Genomic DNA, 20,686 nt, shown 5'->3' on the forward strand with positions numbered 1-20,686 from the left:
AAGTTTCCTATTAAGAGAATGTCCCCTGAAAGGGTATAAGCGCTAAATCTGGATTCTGCAAGTATTTTCTACAACAAGATGTATTTTTTCCGAAAAGATATCTTGAACTATTTTTAATGCTAGCTTTAATGTTGCCTTACACCGTATTTTCATACAGAACGTAGATTTATAGTAAAACGCGAATTTCTTCAGGATGGTACACATTTTTAAAGATGGATTCCTCGAGATCTCCAAATGTCAAATAGTGTGGACATAAAAAAGGGCCCTTTAATTTATATAAATACCAAATTTCAGGACTGTTCCAGAGATTTCGAGGTTAGTCCTAATCCGATTGTGCTAAAATGCATTCGAAAAACGACGCGAACATGAACCACGAGTGCACGAAGCATGTTGTAACATAACCATTTGAAAACACTTGAAAGTGTTATAATATGGTAGATGTATGCATGTCATTTAATGTAAACGGCATAAATTATGTTCGTTCCTAAATTATGACTAATTTATAAATCAACGTACCTAGTCCATTGTTTAGAATGTGGTCTCGGCAAGGTGAAAAGTTTATACGCCGCGGCTAGTTTTATGTTATTATTATAACGCCTACGAAATCTATAAAAATCGGATAACAATGATTTTTATTTGCATTTAGGATATTGCGTCAAAATTTCGATGATATACCTATATTTTTTTTGCACTTAACTATGATGGAATCGGAATTATAATCTGTTTTTAGGGCTCCATAGTCAGTACAACATAGTTTCGCCAGAACCGTGATAGCTAGACAGTTGAAAATTTCACAGATGATATATTTCTATTGCCGCTATCCCTCTCCCTCCGTCCCTCCCGTATGTACAACAAATGTGATTTTTTGCCGTTTTTTGCGTAATGGTACGGAACCCTTCGTGCGCGCATCCGACTCACACTTGGCCGGTTTTTTTGTATTTTTAAAAAGTATTTGCCATCAAACTGCTCCAGATTTTCCACAACAGATCTTTACAAAACAAACAAACAACTGATTCGTCACAATGATTAAAGCGTCAATTGTTCTTTGCACCAGTAATTAGTAATCCGTTATGTTTGGTTCCCGCGGGATCGAAGCGGTTCTTAGGCCGCTCGAACACGGTACTTCCGTGTTCATTCAATGAGGCGCGCAAAGCTACCAGTAGATGGCGTTGCAATCGTTGAGGTTCTGACTGGCAGGAGAGCTTCCATCATTCCCACTCCGTCAAAAAGAAACCGGCCAAGTGCGAGTCGGACTCGCGCACGAAGGGTTCCGTACCATTACGGAAAAAAACAGCAAAAAAATCTCGTTTGTTGTATGGGAGCCCCATCTAAATATTTCTATTATTCTGTTTTTAGTATTATTTGTTGTTATAGCGGCAACAGAAATACATCATCTGTGAAAATTTCAACTGTCTAGCTATCACGGTTCATGAGATACAGCCTGGTGACATTATTATAGCTGCAATAACAAAGAGAGCTCAAATTCCTTTTAGATCTTGATTGTGGTGACAGACAGACAGACAGACGGACAGACGGACAGCGGAGTCTTAGTAATAGGGTCCCGTCTTTACCCTTTGGGTACGGAACCCTAAAAACGAGCTTCCATGAGTTATAACTATGACTTTAAAAGTGGAAAAATTACTGCCTTGGGTGAGTCTTGCACTTACAGCCTCTGAAAGTAACAAGGTGTCTGGTGAGAAGTATAACACTTACGGTAGATGTCGCTAGGGTCCCCTAGACACATGGTGGAAAGATTCGCTGGCTATGGATGAGATCTTGGTGGCTCAGTTGGCAGAGCGCTGGAGTATCGATCCAGAGGCCGTGAGTTCAAGTGTCACCCAAGGCAGTTATTTTTTCCACTTTTAAATTTATTCTAAGCTTAATTCGCAGACGTTTCTGCTTGTTAAAAAAATATGACAGCCGTAATGCCCGTGTATTGGATAAATCGTATTTTTTCATAATGTAAATGTATAATTAATGTAGTGTATACCAATACCAACAAACGATTACCTTGACCTGAAATAAATGCAATAAATTACAAATTAAACCGGCTTTCCAAATTTCCCAATGGTTGTTACGGCTGTTAGGTATGCGTAGTGCGAGGTAGTATAGCGCCATCTACCTCAGCTGTCAAATTGGTTTTCATGCCATATTTGGCATTACTTTACGCGGCTTAGTAAGTATAGGTACTTACTAAAAGCCACCTATGTATACATATATGTATTTCATAAATTCCATTGTCTATGGTATAGTATTTTTCAAACAGTATGGGTACGGTGACACATGTCATCTTAATACAATTTTGCGATAAATTGTATGGAGAAGGCATGTGTCATCGTACCCATACTGTTTGGAAAATACTATAATACCTAAAGTTAAGGCATCGTTTTTTTTTGCCGCAAAGTTCATGTTCATGCAATTTTGCAGCACGCTGTACATTTCAACGCTGAGACTCGTGCGCCCTCTAGCTGACTCTGCAGATACCCTTACAATAACATTTTATAAAGTACAGGATGTTTAATATTTTATTTTTTGTATTAAAGAATTTAACTTTCAGAATATTTTGGTGAGCTATGAAATAAGTAAATGGCTTTTTAGGGTTCCACACACAAAGGGTAAAAACGGGACCCTATTACTAAGACTCCGCTGTCCGTCTGTCCGTCTGTCACCAGGCTGTATCTCATGAACCGTGATAGCTAGACAGTTGAAATTTTCACAGATGATGTATTTCTGTTGCCGCTATAACAACAAAATACTAAAAACAGAATAATATAAATATTTAAATGGGGCTTCCATACAACAAACGTGATTTTTTTGCTGTTTTTTTCCGTAATGGTACGGAACCCTTCGTGCGCGAGTCCGACTCGCACTTGGCCGGTTTTTATATTTATTTACGTTTCTACATAAATATTACATACTAGCTTTTGGCCGCGACTTCGTCTGCGTGGAGTTAGTAATTTAGGTAGTATATCCAATTTCCTTTTTATCGATTTCCCATACAAATTCCCACCCCCCTTTTTATCCCCTTAAAGCAGTGTTTTTCAAAACAATACAAAATGAGTCTTAACATCATTGAATGTACGCCCTCGCCGTAAATATGTAATTTTGCTCCCTTGTGACACAATCTACTATTTAATCTACTATTTTTGTTACCTTCCGTGACTATTTCTCACTTGATAGTCTCATCGGAAGATCAGTGCCAGAAGTCGCCAGCAACATGCTAAGATGGGGCCATTTCGTGACACTTTATTTTCACTATGTTTTATGTATCTCTATGTCTATTGTCTGTTGTGTTTACGAATAAAAACTATAGGGTATTTGACTACTAGTCAAATCAGTTTCTTTTTTCGAACTGTCAAAACGGTTTTGCTACTGTAGAATGAGGGCTAACGCGTATGAATTCGCCGCTAGGGGCGCTAGTGTAGATGGTGGTCTTTTCCATAGTTCGAAATGTCAAATGTCACTTGTCACTTCAATGACTGACAGCTGTTCTTTAGTTTTTTGGACCACCATCAACAGAGGCGCCAACTGGTGAGCAAAAAAACGATAGCCCTCATTTATATGAAACACTAGCATGTGACGTCACAATCAAATTATCTACTATTTATAGTTTTATACGAGTTTTGTGAGAAATTGTGTCTAAAAATAACAGCTGTCTACGTTACTCCATTAATCTTCTGGTGCTTTATTTCATGTATGGTGTAAAATAATTTATTTTAAATACAGTCAAATACCTATTCTATTCTATTCTATTCTATTCTAATCGAAATAATCACAAACATCCAAACATTCCATCGGAAAAAATGTCAACAACGTATTTTTAAACATCGAACAATTTCCCAACGACCTGTATAAACACTACGAATCAACACAGCTCAAGCGAAAAACGACTTTATATCAATTCCGTAAGGTTGTTAATATACTACAGACAGGCAATTAAAATATTGTATTGAGTCTATGATATCGACACAGTTGTGATGCCTTTTAAGGGGTACCTTCAAATGTTTTTTACGTCCGAACTCGGTACTTATCGGTCAAGTTTCGTGCTATCTTTTTATTTTAAACATATTAGTGAGAAAGGTGTTGTGCAGTGAGTGAGATGTATTTGTGTGGTATATCGGATTTTTTTAGACGCCGACATATTTCTATTGAACGGGTGAGTTTATTTTGTATTTGCAAATTGAGGAAGATGCTTGAAGAGTTATTATGCCGTAGACGAATTTATTGAGGATCAATATTTAGCGAACATGACATAATATACTGAATTAGAATGAATTTATTATTATTCTTTCTAATATAAAACAAATTGACATGCACGACTTATATAATTATAAAACAACCTATCAAATTACTCTTATGTTTAAATTAAGTTTAAACGTAGTGTGGCAGGATAATTATTGTACTTTTAATTGTTATTTTTATTTACCTAGTCGTTAAGTTTAGTTGTTAAGTAACATGCCCTAATTGTATGCCCTGGCCCTAGCAGGGTATCATATCATGTACCTAGTAAGACTAAAATGTAAGACTTTAATGTACCTACATGATAACAATGGATTAAATGAATATGAATAATGATTAAATCATTTTACGGTTTAGACTCACTTGTTTTAGTGTTTAAATTCGATGAATAATGATATTAACAAGAATATTTTCTTGTGGACAATTATAATAATTACTTGACGTCTGGTATTCGTGAAATCTCAATTAGATGCATTGTATGAAAATACAAGACGAACGAGTGATTATTTTGTAAATTATTTTGCATGTAAGCCCAGTGTCCAAAACCGTACGTCTTGACCCCCGGGAGGGATCGTGGAGCCATTTATATCCCGATCATGGATCCCGGGATCCCGAGGTAGCCTTAGTAAGAAGTAGACAGAAAAAACTACTTCACGAAACAGTTTTAAAGGGGGCAATGTTGTTTTTAATCGTGCTAATGATACCTTTTTTTTTATTATAGAGGGGAAAATGCTTTTCGCATACCACCCAGGCGCGGGGACGGGCCTGGGATGGTTATGTGGGACTCCCGTATAGGCTCATGAGACCCACGGTTTACCCACTAAAAACCCCTCTTGACCGCCTCAGGCCTATAAGGCGAGGCCACAGGAACACTGAAAGCACTCTTCCGGTACCTGAGCAATCGAGATTGCGAAATTGAACGCGCGTAGTGGTTCGAAAAGTTTAGCGTTGTGGGGGTACAAAGGCACGAGAACAAAACTCAACAGAACCGATTGCGAATTGAGAGAACAGCAGCCGGACATTAAAAAAATAATTATTGCCAAACCTCGCACATGCTTTATTCGCGCTTTAAGGCTGTTCCATCGGTTTGCCGCTGTCTCTGTCACATTTCGCAAGAAAGAACGGGAAGGATCATGCACGCCAAGTGTCAATTTTGATCGAATTTTGTCGATTTTTATTTATTTTAAAAACGTTACCCTACAATATCGAAATTCGAAAGCTATGAAATTACTATTTAAGTTAAGATTGTTTTTTCTTCTTTTTTTGTTTATAGTATCACATAATAAATAACCGAGTAAAGTTGGATTAAAAGTCCGAGTTAGAGGTTATTTTGGGAATTAATTGTATCGAGCGAAGTGTCATAATTCGTGTATCGGAAGCTATGATATTAAAAATAATATAGTCAAGAACTACATATATTTTTTCCACGTCTACGAATATCAACGCCTCTTAGAAAAACAGGATCATATAAGGAGATTTTTCGCCTTCTGGCTCAGGGAACCGCCTTAAGGATGACTCACGTTAGACCGGGCCGTGTCCGGGCCGGAGCTTCCGGCGCTTCGTTTTCTATGGAAAGCATCACGTGATCACCTGTCATGTCATAGAATAGTAAGCGACGGTCGCTCCGGCCCGGACACGGCCCGGTCTAACGTGAGTCATCCTTTACGCTCGCCACGAACGAAAACACCAGACATTGTGTCTATTTTGTAAGGCTAATGACACTCTTTTGACAGGAGTCGTAGCACGGTACGCTTATCACCATGCCTGTCACGTTCTAACAAGTATGTGAGTGCGAAAGTGACGGACTTAGTGATAGGGGAAACCATGCTGCGCGGGCAGGAGTCGTTTGAAAACTGTGTCTATTTCTCATGTTTGTCTGCCGTCAGCCCATTACATATAGTTAGTTAGTTAGTTTTGCTGGGCATTTTCCGCAACTCGACATCCAATGTGCCTATTTTGCGTGAAACGAGGTAGCGCTACTCTAACCACCCCAGCTCCTCCACGAAGCCTAGCAAGGTCTTCAGGTTGCTAGTTGCTTCCTTTAGTGTGCATGGATTTCCTAGGTATTTGCTCCTATATACTTCTACCTGTTTACAGTCTAGGAGAATATGTTTTGTTGTTTCTTCTTCTGCCATGCACGCTCTGCACATGGGGCTGTCCGTTTTACCCATGATATGTAGGTGTTTGTTTAGTGTGTTATGTCCTGTTATTAATCCCATTACATATAACGATCGCGAAATATTAATATCGTCCTAACCTGTCTCACTCACTAAATTCTAGCGCGAGAGTTCAAGCGCGAAAGAATTTAATTTCAGTGTCATTTCGTACCTTTTGTCACCATGTAGGTCTTGTCACAGTGACAAGTGACAGTGAGGTCCCTAGCGATTTTCATAGCGTGTTTCATATTGATTGTCATATTGGACTTCCGGTTCGAACGCCATCTTGATAGTTCCCTCGTGATTAATTCCTTTGTTTTTTGCTCATTAATATTGTTTAATCGATAGCTTTATTATACAGTAAGTAATCTAATGTGGTAGTGTGCAGTGAATGGAGAATTAATCTCAAAGCGTGTTTAACCACCAGTTTGGAGTCAACGGCCGGTAGTCCACGTGCTTCTCGTAAAATCCAGCTATCGGTTTTACGAGACAACTACAACAACCACCGAACCGAACAACGTCGTGCTATAAGAGCAGTGCTGTATCTTTCTACCGTTCTTCATCAATTCTCATCTACTCAAAGGTTAACTGGAAGAAATCCCTTAAAGGGATAAGTTCGCCTTTGTACTGCCTATTTCTGTGCCATATTTGTGTTCTATGTCTTTGTACAATAAAGAGTTTATACATACATACATACATACATACATACATACAAGAGCATTTGGTATTTCTACCTCTAACCGTGTCTGGCTGTAGCCATAGAGGCCCATAATTTTATTGTTTACCGTATACTGGCTATGGCCGATGGCCGATATGTTTTAATTAAGAAATATTCGATCCCACGTGGATCCCACTTTGACGTTGGTTTCATTGACAGTATCGATGGAGCCATACTACCTGAAAAATTGAATTGAATTGATTGTCATAATTATTAGTGTAGACATTAATCATAATTATTATGTAATTCTTATGAGGCCGGCATCATCGCTCAGCGACAAAGGCCTTTTTTTCCTAAATAAAGATTTAAAAAAAAATACCAGCACCATACTTCGCTGTATTTGGCAAATATTCGTGTCCCTCCCTTTCCCATCCCTTTTGTTTTGTATGTCAAAGGAAAGAGATGCAACACGAATATTTGCCAAATAAGGCGAAGTGTGGTGCCAACATCAGATTGTCACTGTGACAAGGTACGAAATGGTACTAAGATTAAATTCTTTATTCATACTCCCGCGCTAGAATTTGGTGAGACAGGTTTAATCGAGATTAATATTTCGCGACGCAGTTATCCGCGATTACGAATACGAACCGATCAGTGAAACCTGCGTCGAAGCGTCGGAAATAAAGGTACTTAACAAGATCAATTCGGGATACTCGGTATAAATGTTTTCATGGTCTTCAAATTCTAATTAAAAATCCGTAGAAATTCTGGATACCGGCTCCCGCGTCACGTTCCTATTTTAAATGTCAGATAGATAATTGCACAAGCTTTGGCGACGATTCAAATACACTTTCATTCTACCACTTTACATCTCTGCTATCGCGCGTTACCTCGCATAGTCGCGTTTTCTTCCCGTGAGACTCAATTAAAGCGTAATGTGACGTGTGATTGTGCACACTGAAAGGGTTATACGCGCGTTTTGGCGTCGGGGCGTAACTTTTTTATTCAACGCCGAAACTTGGCTGGAATCGCTCGTTCCGCTAAATAATAATCGCGCGTTTTCCGTTGAATTTCATTTTTACGGTGACGGTGACGAGCGTAACAGCGGCGTATACGTTGCGTGTTAAGTGTTTGTGGTTTTAGTGTAAGTTTAAGGAAAATGGAAAGGAGAAGGTGATTGAAGGTTTAAATTAATAAGCTTCGTGCTTTAGTGATTGTTCATACAGAGATTCAGATTCTAATATTGTCTTTTATCTTCAGATTTGATACATGATATTAGGTACGAAGTAGAGAGCAATTTGTAATTAAAGTTAAACATTTAGGTTTCAGTGTTTTCATGAAAATTTAAAATTAATTGAAAATTGAGATTGAGATTGGAAATTTATTGTCACTGAAGTCTATTGACTAGGGACTGACCCTGGCTAGGGTCACTTGTTAAAAAGTGAACACGAGAAGCCTAAGGAATCTTCATGTAGGCCTATTTTCAAACCCTGGGGTGAATCTCAGTCTGTGTATGACATACTGACTTATACCATTCATTCTTCTTCCTCACGTTTTACCGGTATTTTGCCACGGCTCATAGCCTGGGGTCCGCTTGACAACTAATCCCAAGAATTGACGTAGGCACTAGTTTTTACGAAAGCGACTGCCAATGCCATCTGACCTTCTAACCCGGAGGGGAAACTAGGCCTTATCCGGTTTCCTCACGATGTTTTCCTTCACCGAAAAGCGACTGGTAAATATCAAATGATATTTCGTACTTAAGTACCGAAAAACTCATTGGTACCTACGAGCCGGGGTTTGAACCCGCGACCTTCGGATTGAAAGTCGCACGCTCTTTACTTACCGCTTCAGTACTTATACCGTTGCTATTGAATAAAATTGTCTTTGCTTCAAAAAAAAAAACAAATATGTGAAGTGCAATGTGATTTTATGCTTTGCTATCTATTGCCTTCATCATTATACTTTCCTAAGTTAAATTAACAATTAGTTTAAATATTCTAAATGTATTTGACAAACCATTACAACTTCATTAACTGTTTGTTTTTTCGTGTTTACAAAATATACTTAATAAAAACCGGCCAAGTGCGAGTCGGACTCGCGCACGAAGGGTTCCGTACCATTACGCAAAAAACCAGCCAAGTGCGAGTCCGACTCACCACCGAGGGTTCCGTACTTTTTAATATTTGTTGTTACAGCGGCAACAGAAGTACATCTGTGAAAATTTCAACTGTCTAGTTATCACGGTTCATTAGATACTGCCTGGTGACAGACAGACGGACAGACGAACAGTGGAGTCTTAGTAATAGGGCCCCGTTTTTACCCTTTGGGTACGGAACCCTAAAAAACGGCAAAAAAATCACGTTTGTTGTATGGGAGCCCCACTTAAATATTTATTTTATTCTGTTTTTAGTATTTGCTGTTATAGTGGCAACAGAAATACATCATCTGTGAAAATTTCAACTGTCTTGCTATCACGGTTCCTGAGATACAGCCTTGTGACAGACAGACAGACAGACGGACAGACAAGACGGACAGACGGACAGTGGTCTTAGTAATAGGGTCCCGTTTTTACCCTTTGGGTACGGAATATGAATGTTGGAGCCACGCATAATGTCAACAAATTCAACAATGATTATAGCCCGCCTGATTGTGCTGTTACCGTGATATGTGGACGCTTGCAACTCTAAAGGGGTCCAGTGACTATCAGTCCGTAGGACGATATCGGCCTGTCAGTTGTTCGGAACTGTCCAATTTTTGTTCTAACTTACAGGCCGATATCGTCCGGCGGACTGATAGTCAGTGGACCCCTTAATAGCGAGTCAGGCGTATATTCGACCATGGGTTTCAAACTGTAGCTTTAGGTCCTTGCTAAAAGTAAAGAATAAAAAAACCGGCCAAGTGCGAGTCGGACTCATGCACCGAGGGTTCCGTACTTTTTAGTATTTGTTGTTATAGCGGCAACAGAAATACATCATCTGTGAAAATTCCAACTGTAGCTATTACGGTTCATGAGATACAACCTGGTGACAGATAGACGGACAGACGGACAGACGGCCAGACGGACAGACGGAGACGGACAGCGGAGTCTTAGTAATAGGGTTCCGTTTTTACCGTTTGGGTACGGAACCCTAAAAACGATTCAAATATTAATCTCTTATTAGACGCTGACTGTACAAATAAATAGTTGTTACATAATTACAATATGATGCCAATACCCTGTCACATATAAAATAAGCTGACGCCCCCATACCAGATCCAAAAATAAATGGATTATTATTGTATGGGACTTTGACACAATTAACCGTATAAACATCCAAGCAAGTTGTTTTGAAGCGTAAGTAATTATGAGTAATTTACGATACGGCTGTCTAGCCATCTGATTCAAAATATTCAAATGAAAAATAAACATTTTTCTTCTGATAATTTTCCTGTTGCAAAATGATCCCATCTGTTGACGAAACGTTTTTAAATGTGTCCAAGCTTGATCTTTCTAAAGGGGCCCACTGACTATCAGTCCACCGGACGATATCGCCCTGTCAGTTGTTCGGAACTGTCAAATTTTTGTTCTAACTGACAGGCCGATATCGTCCGGCGGACTGATAATCAGTGGGCCCCTTAAGTCTAATCGTCTGCTTTGATTAGTTCCCGATTCGAGGATTCTTGTGAAGCCGGATTATTGTTTCGTCGGATTCTAGTTCGACGGAAATATTGATATTCAATAAAATATGATAAAATCAATTAGGAAAGAAAAACTATAGATATAGAAAAATGTATACCGAAGTCAGTTATAAAAAACCGGCCAAGTGCGAGTTGGACTCGCGCACGGAGGATTCCGTACTTTTTAGTATTTGTTGTTATAGCGGCAACAGAAATACATCATCTGTGAAAAACTTCAACTGTCTAGCTATCACGGTTCATGAGATACAGCCTGGTGACAGACAGACGGAAAGCAGAGTCTTAGTAATCCGTTTTACCCTTTGGGTACGGAACCCTAAAAAGAACACCCCGTCCAAAACCTCCGCCTGCGGCATTGACCCCATAACGCTGGCTGCGTTACCTCTCTGTATTGTCAGCGATATAGGCTGGGAGTAGTAAGCGCCAGCTCTGTGGTCATTAGGAAAGCGTTTGGTTATATTTTATTGTTGTATGTCATAACCTATTGTTGCTGCACAATAGGACATTTTCTGTAAAATTCTGTAACTGAGAAACACGAAACCAGCGGATCAAGAATCCGATCAAACTTCTTAGTTACAAATAATCTAAGCTAAGCAAAACTAAGTGCCAAGGCTGGAGAGTTTCAAATTAATCCAAGCTAAGCTAAGTGCTAAAATGTTGTCACTGCTTCAGCTTGTCCTTGCTCTGACTTACAAACTTGCAGTGATTATATAGACCGCGGGCCAGGAGCATATATCGTCAGTCATCGCCTCCCGGCTGATTCTTTGTCAGATGATAGTTTAAATCATAAATCATTTATTTGCTTGACAAGGGTACAGTTACAGATGTTCACGTTAGTTGTTATCATGAATTAAAAAAAATAGTCAGCCGGTTGTAGAAAGACCGTCAGTTGATGACATGAAACATGTAAAAAAAAACTTTTCAGTCATCGCCTCCCGATTGATACTATGTCAAAATCATCTGACATCTAAACTATTAAGTTTAGATGCTATTCTGAATAAAAAAACCGTCAGCTGTCCACATGAACATGAAATACGCACCCTAACCATTTTATATCCGCAAAGTATGCGTAATCTGTTTATTGAAACCCTGATGTAATGCTACGAGCAAAGTTTCATGAGTGAAGTATTACTATTATAAAAAAGTAGAGCGCTTCTTTTTTACATGTTCAGGCCACCAGCTGACGTTCTTTCCACCGCAGTACAACCGGCTGACGATTTCTTTTTACGATAGTATCTAAACTATCATGTGACAAAGTATCACATGGGAGGCGATGACTATTTTTTTTACGTGTTTTGGTGACTGCCATTCCTCAACCCACCAACGGAGCGGCAGCTCACGTCCACAAGGGTTCATCATACATAGCCGTTAACCACTGTACGAGTTAGCCCGGGAGGCGATTGGTCATGGAAATCTGTTTCTGGCTCGCGGTCTATTAAATTGTCGGTAGTAAGGGCGCTTTTGCATTGAGTCTTTATGTCAGTACTGTCAGTAGTAATTGACTACCAGTGTCTACTTTTGCCAAAAATGACACTTTTGATGTCAGCTTTTATAATTATTAATATTTCACGTTTATTGTACCATTGTACCTACATTCTTGAATTAACCTTAAACGACATACACTAAGCTGATAAATTTGCCGGCAGATAATAAGGACGATTTTGTCTATGTTACTAGATAATTGACAAACATTTCGGTGAAGCCATCGCTGACCGGTTGAACAGATCCCTTAGTGTAGTAATGGGCTGGCTAAGATCCAAAATTATGATTTCGATAATCCGGGCCACCAGCATGTGTATTCGTGGGACACGGGCGACACGGCACAGATTCAAATCCATCCAACATTTCTTCGGTTTCAAACGGTACAGCCCTACCCAACCCGTCTACCTCTACCCTGTACTAACGTCGTTTACTTTTTGTTGGCCATTTCTGTTTTTTTATAATTTTACATTTTTGATAAATAAATAGATTTGATTTTAAAAGTATCTTACTTACTGCTTTGGCGCGATGACCCGAAGTGGATCTTGGCCTCCGACACCAAAGGCCGCCATGCTACTGTGTCCAAAGCCGTTTCTGTCCAGTCGACGGCTAAAAGTATCTACTTTCGTCAAAAACATTGGACGTCAACTTTTACTTAACTTAACTTATAAATAACTATCAATATTTCACGCTTACGTACTCAATATTATCTGAACTCTCCAATCTTGACCTAAGTAACATATAAACTCAAGTGCCGCATAAGCTAACCAAAGTGCCGCTAACCACAATAACAAACAACTTTTGTGTATCAATACATAACTATCAATATTTCACGCTTAGGTACTCGATATTACCTGAACTCTCCAATCTTGACCTAAGTAACATATAAACTCAAGTGCCGCATAAGCTAACCAAAGTGCCGCTAACCACAACAACAAACAACTTTTGTGTATCAATACATAACTATCAATATTTCACGCTTAGGTACTCAATATTACCTGAACTCTCCAATCTTGACCTAAGTAACATATAAACTCAAGTGCCGCATAAGCTAACCAAAGTGCCGCTAACCACAACAACAAACAACTTTTGTGTATCAATACATAACTATCAATATTTTACGCTTAGGTACTCTATACTACCTGAACTCTCCAATATTGACCTAAGCATATAAACTCAAGTGCCGCATAAGCTAACCAAAGTGCCGCTAATCTAACAAAAGTGCCAAATGTTTCGGCCGACGCTCATCCGCGGCGCGAGCGCCGACTTACCTGACGTGTCCGGCTATGGTGGCAGGAGTCGCCGCGCCTCCCTCTCGGCCGAGCAACGCCGCAAGCTGTCCATGATACGGACGGCCAGCATCCCGAGCCCGCTGTCGCCTGTGAGTCACATTTACCATTTGGTACCCTGCCCAAGAAAATGCTGTTCACAGGTATAGATTTCCTTTCATTTTGTTAACTTACCTTAGGTTGTGTTACTAATGTTATGTGTGATTGTCAAATTCTTTTCGTGTACCGTAAAACCACAGAATAGCTAATAGTAATACGTAAAGCTACCTACCTACTATTAGGTATACTTGGTCCAAAATCTTCCGACTATGGTACAAAATAAAAAAATCGAATAAAATCAAATATAAATCTTGGTTTAGGTGTGACTATTATTTGTAAAGGCTGTTCTGATCCAATGTATTTTCATAAATGGAAAAAAAAACATAAATGTAGATTATCACATAATGGCTGACCAACTGCGCCATTTGGGCTTTATACAATAGGCTTAGGTCTTTTATAGAACCATTTGTGGCATTTGAGAAACGTTCTCTCGACTGCTATAGAACCACAAATTGTTATATGGGTAATAAAGTCTTGGTGGTTGTACGGTATTAATGAATTAGTGAGAAAAGAGTTGGTTATCATTTTACAATGGAGTTTTAATTTTGGTAATCATATTAGTATGGTAATATTTTTGGGTTAACAACTATTAGTTTGGTGTCATTTGCTTTAATAGGATAGCAAAATGTAAAAAAATTTGGTCATCACATCATTTCCCATAAAATGGAGTTTTAATTGTAGTGATCATATTTTTACTATTTTTGGCAGTAAAAATGTTTTTTTTTGACGTCACATTTTACTACCTATATCTGCAGCGGTATCACGGTCGCATTTTTATCACCGGTCACGCCATGCGTCACTTTCGCACTTACATATTACGAACGTGACAGGCATGGTGACAAATGATAAAGAGGCGACCATCTTAGCCCTAAGTTTTCGTGACTAGGCGCTGCTTATTTTGAGAATTCGACTTTTCTTGGATGGTGAAATAAAAACCGAAACGTGCTTATTCGTGTAATTCTAATGCTTAATCTAATCTAAGGTGTACATGATTCGAGGATATAGGATATAGGATAGCGGGTGACAATATGCCGTGACGTAGGGTGACGAAGGCGTAACCTATATCATATATCGAGTTCCGTATTAGTCGCGATATGTGTGACGTGACATACTCAACTGCGTCTCTCCGACCAGAGATGTCGCTTTGAGTCTCGTACGGAACATCTGGTGATCAGTAAAATTAGTTAAACACCAGCCTTTAACTTTACAAACAGGTTATGCAATAACATTATTATCTTTAGCGCTAAATGCAGCCCCGAAAACATGAGATATAATAAAGTTTATTAATTGTATGGCAAACAAACTGAAATGATTTAACAAGCTAATAAAATTGGAGGAGCTGGTTTAGTCTTTATAACAATATGTATATGTATAAGTGGTATGACTACAAGTGTAATCGTTATTTCCGACACAAGTGTGAAAAATAGGAATTCACACGGGTATCGTACAACGTTTTACAGTACTCCCTTAAAATTTTCGACGTAGTTACGTAATGTGCTTATTAAGCACCTGTCGTAATGTAGCACCAGAGATGTACTGTAAAAATTAATATATTGATACTAAACAATTTAATAATTATCTCAGAAAAAAAATACAATCATATACCTACTCCATAGGTCACAAAAAAATAACAAAAAAATACATATGGGTACATATAGACTGGCAAGAAAATTTTGGCGGTAAATATAAAAAATGTAGATGCGACGGATCGAACTCCCTTACAAATTTGATAATCACGCCTGTTTTACTGACAAAATTGGTTTGCTAAACTATAATATGTGTATTTTTAATTTGAAGTATCTTATTTCCTAAATATGGTATAAAAACTGTAAGCTCCTTTCAAAATCTGCAAAGAAAAAAAAACCAATTTAAATAAAGACAATATAACTATATAATTCTAATTCTAACTTGACATTTAACTATATATTTTTTAGTATTTAATTATTAACATTCTAATTTGCTATAATTATAAAAAAATATTTCTTGACGATAATTCACCAATGTTATATATTTACTATGAATTGCTTATTATTATATTTCCACTGAAAGTACCAATTTAAACTGCTTTGTATAAATTAACTTTTTAGCTTTAACTAGTTTTTAAGACAGTGCTACGCCCTTGCAGGGTGACATGTACCAAATCTCTATGTAACACCTTTAATACCCACAAAGATAGATATAACTCCGTAAGAGATGTTTACAGTCTAAGGAAAAAACGTGCCTCGAAAATCAAGAAAATTTGATTCTCGTTCAGAGGGCGCCACTAGTTTTGGCCCACTGTCGTATAGATGGCGTTGACTGTTTCGTTTGTTATTTAACAATTTTAACGCATATCAGTGAGGAAACATGGGTCAAAATCATAAAAATAATTAATGCATTTAAAAAAAATCATTTATCTATATTTAAATACATTTTATCGTATTTTTATAAATCTTAATTTTTAGTTTTAAAGTGTGTCGACAGATGGCAGTGAATTTACTGGGGTTACAAAATTTACTATGACAGTACCGCTCTAGTATAAGTTACTCTATGATACCCATGATTTTTGCATGAAATCAATGAAATGAAATGAAATAAAGGGTTCACAGAAGAGTGGGTTGGTTGTTCAAAATAATAACTTCAAAACAATAAAGTTTAAGGGGGCTTCCTAACGCCAATGATCTTCGATCTGAATCCCTTAGTTTTCTAATATTTTTTGTAGCTATATCATATTAACAGCAATGGCTTTAAGCAATAGTTATATACTTCAAAGTTAATTATCTTCGAGATATATGGTATCAAAGTTGAACAATTTTAGGGCAAAAATCTGGTTTTCTGGTCATAACTTTTGTGTTAATTAGTTTAAAATTAAAATCTCTGGCACGTTTTTCGAGACGTCAAAGACGAACCCAAATATTGATTTCGTATATGTAAGATCCTTCACAGCAATCGAGTTACGAAAAAAATGTTTTTAGACATATTTGCTGAATTTAGTTAAATAATTAATTGATCATACAGCAATAAATGTAGACAATGTGAGGTTAGTGAAAGGTCCGGCCGTGTAGATGTGTACCATTCGCATCTGCCCCTGAAGAATCAGAACGTTTTTCCGCTGCTGAAGATTGGCTGCCCACCAGTCACTCTCGTATGGCCCCATCAGAACAGCCTGATTCTGAAAAACATTACAAAGTTTAGATGGAATCTCGGGATTAGTTGTCAAGCGGACCCCAGGCTCTCATGAGCCGTGGCTAAAAAACCGGGACAACGCGAGGAAGAAAAGAAAAAAACAATTATAAATATCGTAATCGATAAAAACGTGTGAACTAACGATATATGTTGCAATAAAATAAATAAATTTAATTTCAGGCAACACGTACATAAAAAAATATCAGATCTCATATAGAGCCAAGCTTCTAACTCTACACGCCCTAATTCTACAAGCCCCAACTTCACAAACTCTACACCTTAGTCAAAATATGTGGCTTACTACAAGAATATTGTACAACAGAAAAGTATCTAATGATCAGTGAATAAATTTTACCCTGGCTCCCATGTGACGTAGCGAAACGGGTAAGCCACATGTTTTGACTAAGGTGTAGAGTTTGTGAAGTTAGGGCTTGTAGAGTTAGGGCGTGTAGAGTTAGAAGCTTGGCTCTACATGAGATTTGATAACTTTTCGATAGTGCGAGCAATATTATGGTCGTCTTGGCAACATTTTACACGAAATGCTTTTGGTGGGATTTCACTACTTTTTGTAGGTTAAATTATTTATGACAATCTTCCATCCCCTAATTTTATTAAAGGAAGGGGGGTGAAATAATAAAATCCTGAAATTCGTATTTTATTATTTCTATCAATTTTTCAGACCTCTAGCATCAAAATTTGCGGAAGTCTCATACAAACTTCCATCCCCTAGTTTAAGGGGTTGGGGGGTAAAAGTTCCATGTTTTCGATTTATTTTGTTGTTTGTGTTCTAATACTAGCTTAAATACCAATTTTCATCTTTCGACGACTTCAGAAAGTACCCTAAGAATTTTGATGATCATCAGTTAGTGACGAAATCGGGAATCTAAAGTATAAAACCTATGCAATTTAAACTTTTTATGTTTAATAAGTCCACTATTCACATCATATCCCGAGAATGAATTTAGAGAATTTTGTTTATCTGGTATAATCCAAACCCAAGTTATGAGGGTTCAAAAAAACGACGAAGCGCTTCGAGAAAAGGTAGGTAGTGCCCTACGCTTCGCTTGGCTCGTCTTGGCGTTTCACCGTCTCCTGTCAGCTTTCACCGTCTCTTCTCTCTTCTCTTACCTTGTAAATAACATCATTACTATGCCAGCAAAACATAAACAGCTGAGCAATGCCAAATATCAAATATTCTGCCATCAAAAGTTTTTGCGTTGTACTTGTTGCAGACTGTAAAAATTAAGTTTAATTAAATATTGTTGTAAATTATTTATCGCTTAAATTTATCTAAATATCGAGTATACAAACGGTTAGTTGGACAGCAGTGGCACAGATCATCAGTGAGCACATGACGACATAGCAAAACATCACAGGTGACAAAACCGAGTTGAACAATCTGGAATGCCTGAAAGAAATTGTAACTTTTCATGCTTGACGAAATTTATATTATATTATAGCCTTTGGGGTCATAATAATTCCCAAAAAGACGGGCTTTGATTGTTGTAGTTCTTTGTGTTAATGTGTATTTGTGTGTATCTTTTTGGCATACTAAGAATAAGGAAAAATATAATCGTGCGAAACGCGTTTATTAACCGTTAATTTGAAATTTAAAAAATTATTAAAAATCGTGTGTGATATCAAATTAAAGGACACGCTAAAAAAGGATATGACGATTTGATTTTATAAAAAAAAAAAATAACAAAATGGTGGCTAAAAACATTTTGGAAAGCGGTTAAGGGAGGCAACAGGGGGCTCTCGCGCCGGCAGCATTCTCGAGCAAAGGATCTGTACATCGCGGAAACGCTGCCTGCGTGATGAGAAGAAAGAAAGAAAGAAAATAAATTTATTCATTAAGTGTTGCTTAAATGTAATACACTTTTATTAATATGAGCACCTTGCCCTAGGCTTAGAAGGTAGGTTGTAGTGATTTTTATATTTTAGTTAGATTTAGTTTGATGGTTACTTTATTATTTTTTATTTTCATTATTATCATTACAAGTCATTTAGTGGTTTTAGTTTTTTAGCAGTTTAGTTTTAGTTGTTTTATTTTATAAGTAAGTAGATCATAATTTCCCCTACTATATTTTTGTATTGTAATTCTACTCTGTTACATTACCTGAAATAAAGTTATATTTAGGTTTTAAACTCAGTCTTTGTGGGAACCTACAAATTTTCATACCAGTCCTCTACTATTAGGGCGTAACCTAATTATTGTTTTGAAGATAAGTGCGCTCAAATAAGCAAGGCCTTCGTAGTGCGGTTAATGTTGATGGGAGCAATATCGATATCTTTCTCACGAATATTTAGACAATTAGACTTATATTGACCGGGATACCTTTTGTATTGTTTTTGAGCTCCCGATATTTCGACGCAGTTACATGCATCTTGTTCACGGGTGACTGAAGAGCGGGTGGGTGTCAAAGTTGTGTACCGCGCTCGGTCTACCCTCATTCTTGCGCGTCGGCTGCGTTCGCTTTCAACATTACCACCGGTCGAATTCACACTTGTTGGTCTGGTCGCGTTCACACTCGTTGGTCTGTCCAAGCATACTACACTCAGTGTCACTACGCGTGTTTGATTCAGATATCACTGGTTTTTTACACATACAAATCATAGGATTCCACACATTTGACAGTTTAAACCCATCTTCACGATTGAAATTTTTGTATTTGTGAATTTCAATGGCTTCTCTTAGCAATCTTGGTATCTAGTGGCGTTCTCTCTAAATGCAACTATACAACTCGATCCAGTGATTTGTTCCCGACTCAACCCACCCGCTTTAGTCACTCGTGAACAAGATGCATGTAACTCCGTCGAAATATCGGTCATATCTCGGTCCATATCTCGGTCAATATGTCTAATTGTCTTTGTAGTTGAGAAGATAAAATAGTAAAAGTATGTATATTGTAGGTAGTCGTAGGTACATCATTTTTATAGCGCTAAAATAAATATATGTTTTTTTTTATTAAACTAGAGCAATGATTAGCTAAATAAGAATGGGATGACTTACTTCAGAAGTAGGACATGAGTTCGATGGAGTTGTCGAACCACTTCCTCTGCATTTTCATCGTTTACTCCTTTCCCTTCTGTGCCCAGCATCTCTCTGCATCTTATGCGAAGCAGATCTAATTTTCCTCCAAAACACACTAGTATCACCATGACACTAGTGTCATAAGCAGCACTTACAACCCCCCCATAATAAGTTATCCCGATGTGCCACATAACAGTGATCCAGCACCCTGGGCTATTATCTTTATCAAAAGGCACCCATGAGCTGAGTATGTGAGGAAACTGTTCAGTTCCGTTGTGATAACCTTCCCTAAATTTCTCCGATGAACAATATTTCGTTAATGGTGCAATAATATTTGTAAAGCTGGTGGTTAATGCCAACACCCAATAGAAATAAGTTACACGTCGACAGTACTTGGTGTAAGTGTTGATAATACGTCCTTTAGCTTCATCTTGATTATGTCTTTCGAACTTATCAGCTTCAGTTATATAGTCGATGACTTGACGCCAACTTCGTTGCCAAAATAGAAATGTATTTGCTTTTAATGTTACAACGATACTTAACATAGAGATCCTCAGATTTGTTGAGACGTGATCTAAGTTTGATCCTATTGCATATAGTTCAATATACTGGCTGAGTACGAAAAGTAATGCAATCTCGTGTATGATTATTTTCCAAATTCTATCTATCCAGTTTTTGGAAAGGAGAAGCCCAAGTTTTTTTAAAAGCCAATAGTTTGGACCAAAAAGAGGTCTGTTTGGATCTTCTAAACTTTGAAGGAATTCCTTGATCATTTTGAACTCGTTTTGAGCAAGCTCTGATGAAAAGTGACATATTTCGAAGGGTGTGAGGCGGACAGTTCGGTACAGTTAGCTTTTTAATAACACAGCAGGGTTGATGTAATGATACC

At 37.8% G+C, this 20,686-nt stretch overlaps 2 protein-coding genes across 6 annotated transcripts in view; one reads left to right on the forward strand and one right to left on the reverse strand.

The window, feature by feature from the left end:
- Nucleotides 1–4,018: 4,018 nt before the first annotated feature.
- The window catches only part of LOC134742680 (uncharacterized protein ZK1073.1), a 74,101-nt gene continuing 57,433 nt past the window's right edge, over nt 4,019–20,686 (forward strand). The window contains exons 1-2 of one of the 4 annotated variants that reach the window (XM_063675872.1): nt 8,198–8,226; nt 13,507–13,642. In XM_063675872.1, coding sequence (XP_063531942.1) covers nt 8,213–8,226; nt 13,507–13,642 — 150 coding nt within the window. In that variant the 5' untranslated portion in view covers nt 8,198–8,212. Of the gene's footprint in view, nt 4,157–8,197; nt 8,227–13,423; nt 13,643–20,686 lie in introns of those variants that run through there. The other 3 variants (XM_063675873.1, XM_063675875.1, XM_063675871.1) reach the window with 3 other exon arrangements.
- LOC134742668 (odorant receptor 49b-like) lies at nt 15,400–20,590 on the reverse strand. Of its 2 annotated transcripts, none has more exons than XM_063675856.1 (5): nt 19,777–20,590; nt 18,075–18,171; nt 17,892–17,996; nt 16,594–16,749; nt 15,400–15,444 (listed from the first exon to the last, which is right to left on the reverse strand). In XM_063675856.1, exons 1-5 carry the CDS (start codon nt 20,568–20,570, stop codon nt 15,400–15,402), a joined length of 1,197 nt encoding a protein of 398 aa, XP_063531926.1. In that variant the 5' UTR covers nt 20,571–20,590. The 2 variants fall into 2 exon arrangements, with proteins under 2 accessions (XP_063531926.1, XP_063531927.1); XM_063675857.1 differs by having other exon boundaries at nt 19,842–19,965.

The sequence above is a fragment of the Cydia strobilella genome, chromosome 7 (genome assembly GCF_947568885.1).
Source record: "Cydia strobilella chromosome 7, ilCydStro3.1, whole genome shotgun sequence".
In the NCBI taxonomy this organism is placed as follows: domain Eukaryota; kingdom Metazoa; phylum Arthropoda; class Insecta; order Lepidoptera; family Tortricidae; genus Cydia; species Cydia strobilella.